The sequence below is a fragment of the Sycon ciliatum genome, chromosome 7 (assembly GCF_964019385.1).
Source record: "Sycon ciliatum chromosome 7, ocSycCili1.1, whole genome shotgun sequence".
Taxonomy (NCBI): Eukaryota; Metazoa; Porifera; class Calcarea; order Leucosolenida; family Sycettidae; genus Sycon; species Sycon ciliatum.
The window spans coordinates 27,732,008-27,733,445 of record NC_088649.1 but is presented as its reverse complement, the minus strand read 5'-3'; the positions used below and the strand labels follow the sequence as shown (position 1 = coordinate 27,733,445).

The 1,438-nt window shown below is 46.5% G+C and overlaps 1 protein-coding gene across 2 annotated transcripts in view; it reads right to left on the bottom strand.

Moving 5' to 3' along the window:
• Positions 1 to 280: 280 nt before the first annotated feature.
• The window catches only part of LOC135821263 (uncharacterized), a 3,028-nt gene continuing 1,870 nt past the window's right edge, over positions 281 to 1,438 (bottom strand). Inside the window, exons 2-3 of one of the 2 annotated variants that reach the window (XM_065334320.1) lie at positions 955 to 1,438; positions 281 to 856 (exon numbers count right to left, since the gene is read on the bottom strand). The exon at positions 955 to 1,438 is cut by the window's right edge and continues 679 nt beyond it. In XM_065334320.1, the coding sequence (XP_065190392.1) occupies positions 854 to 856; positions 955 to 1,438 (487 nt within the window). In that variant the 3' untranslated portion in view covers positions 281 to 853. The other variant, XM_065334319.1, reaches the window with a different exon arrangement.

Here is a 1,438-nt window from a genome sequence, read left to right as displayed (position 1 = left end):
ACACACGCAACTCCAACAGCCATGCAAACGTCCACCCATTTACACGTAAAGTCAAGAGGGATATAAAATAATTATACGAAACGAATGCATACGTGGGCGGATGCACGCACGTTTACATACATGTAGTAGTGTAGGAGAGTAACGTAGTGCAGTAGTCAGCATAATACTAGCACGTGCTGAGAGTGCAATAGCAAGCTTCACCATTGCTCATGGCCATGCAAATGTTCAGCAGCACTCAGTTGCAGAGAGAGACAGACAGAGAGAGAGAGAGAGAGAGAGAGAGAGAGAGAGAGAGAGAGAGAGAGAGAGAGAGAGAGAGAGAGAGAGAGAGAGAGAGAGAGAGAGAGAGAGAGAGAGAGAGAGAGAGAGTAAGTTACATTTATAAAGACAGGTAAGTCTAACAAATGAGGACTGAGACCTCTACAACAGGGTTTTTACGCCTGAAAGCAGGTGCATGATTTAACAAGCAGGTTGTCAGTCTAGATTTTATGCGCAGATGGAGAAAAAGCGCAGAATTTTTGTAATGAGATGAAAAGCAGAAATAATAAGAAATAATAAGAAAAGATGAAATGAAAGCCTGCTCACAACCCCGCCCAGCCTTGCGAACTGGGTATGGTGGATTAAGAACCCGGTTCAACGCTCGAGCAAGCGCTCTCCACTCAAGGTGTTCACAGCAACTGATAGGAACTCATATGGGGAAATTATAGAAAAGAAATAATAAGATAAAGAGAATAAATTTCAACGCACCTCAATAAACGGAGCCCCACATACAGTACCTCAGAAAAGTGGATCTTCCGACCAGTGTTTTTGTTGACGCCGCAACCAGATGATGTAGCTGCTTCGCAGAGACGTCTTACTGCACAAATTACAAATAAATTTTATTCTTCGATTAGAAAATCCAAGCGCTTTCAGAGCCCTCCGAAGAGAGTCCGGGATGAAACCACGCACACCTACCTCAACCGAAAAAGAAACGACCTGCCACCCGTTCGCTCGGCATTGATCGGCCAGATCCGCATACCGCCTGTCCTTCCGCGAGTTACTGACACTGAATCTGTCCTCAGCACAAACTGTCAACTCCATCCAGAATACAATCCTACGACTCGTAGAGTACAGAACTATATCTGGTCTTAGGGTGGTAAGTGCAACACAGCTAGGGAAAGAAATCTTTGCACTAACTGAGTCGACAAGAAGTTTCCAGTCTGAGGCCGCTGACAGGAGATCAGTCGTAACCAACTTTCGTCTGGGCTGAACGCGAACTGGCTTCTCTCCCGCCTTGCAAAACGAGATGAAGTCAAGCTCATTTGAATTTTCGGTTTGTACGGTGTTTGCAGCAGTGCGGATTCGAATCTCCTCACGCATGTTCCTGACGATGACCCCGAGTACGTTGTCGTGCCTCCAGGTGTAACGCCCCTGGTCCAGCGCTACGCGACAAGCGCCA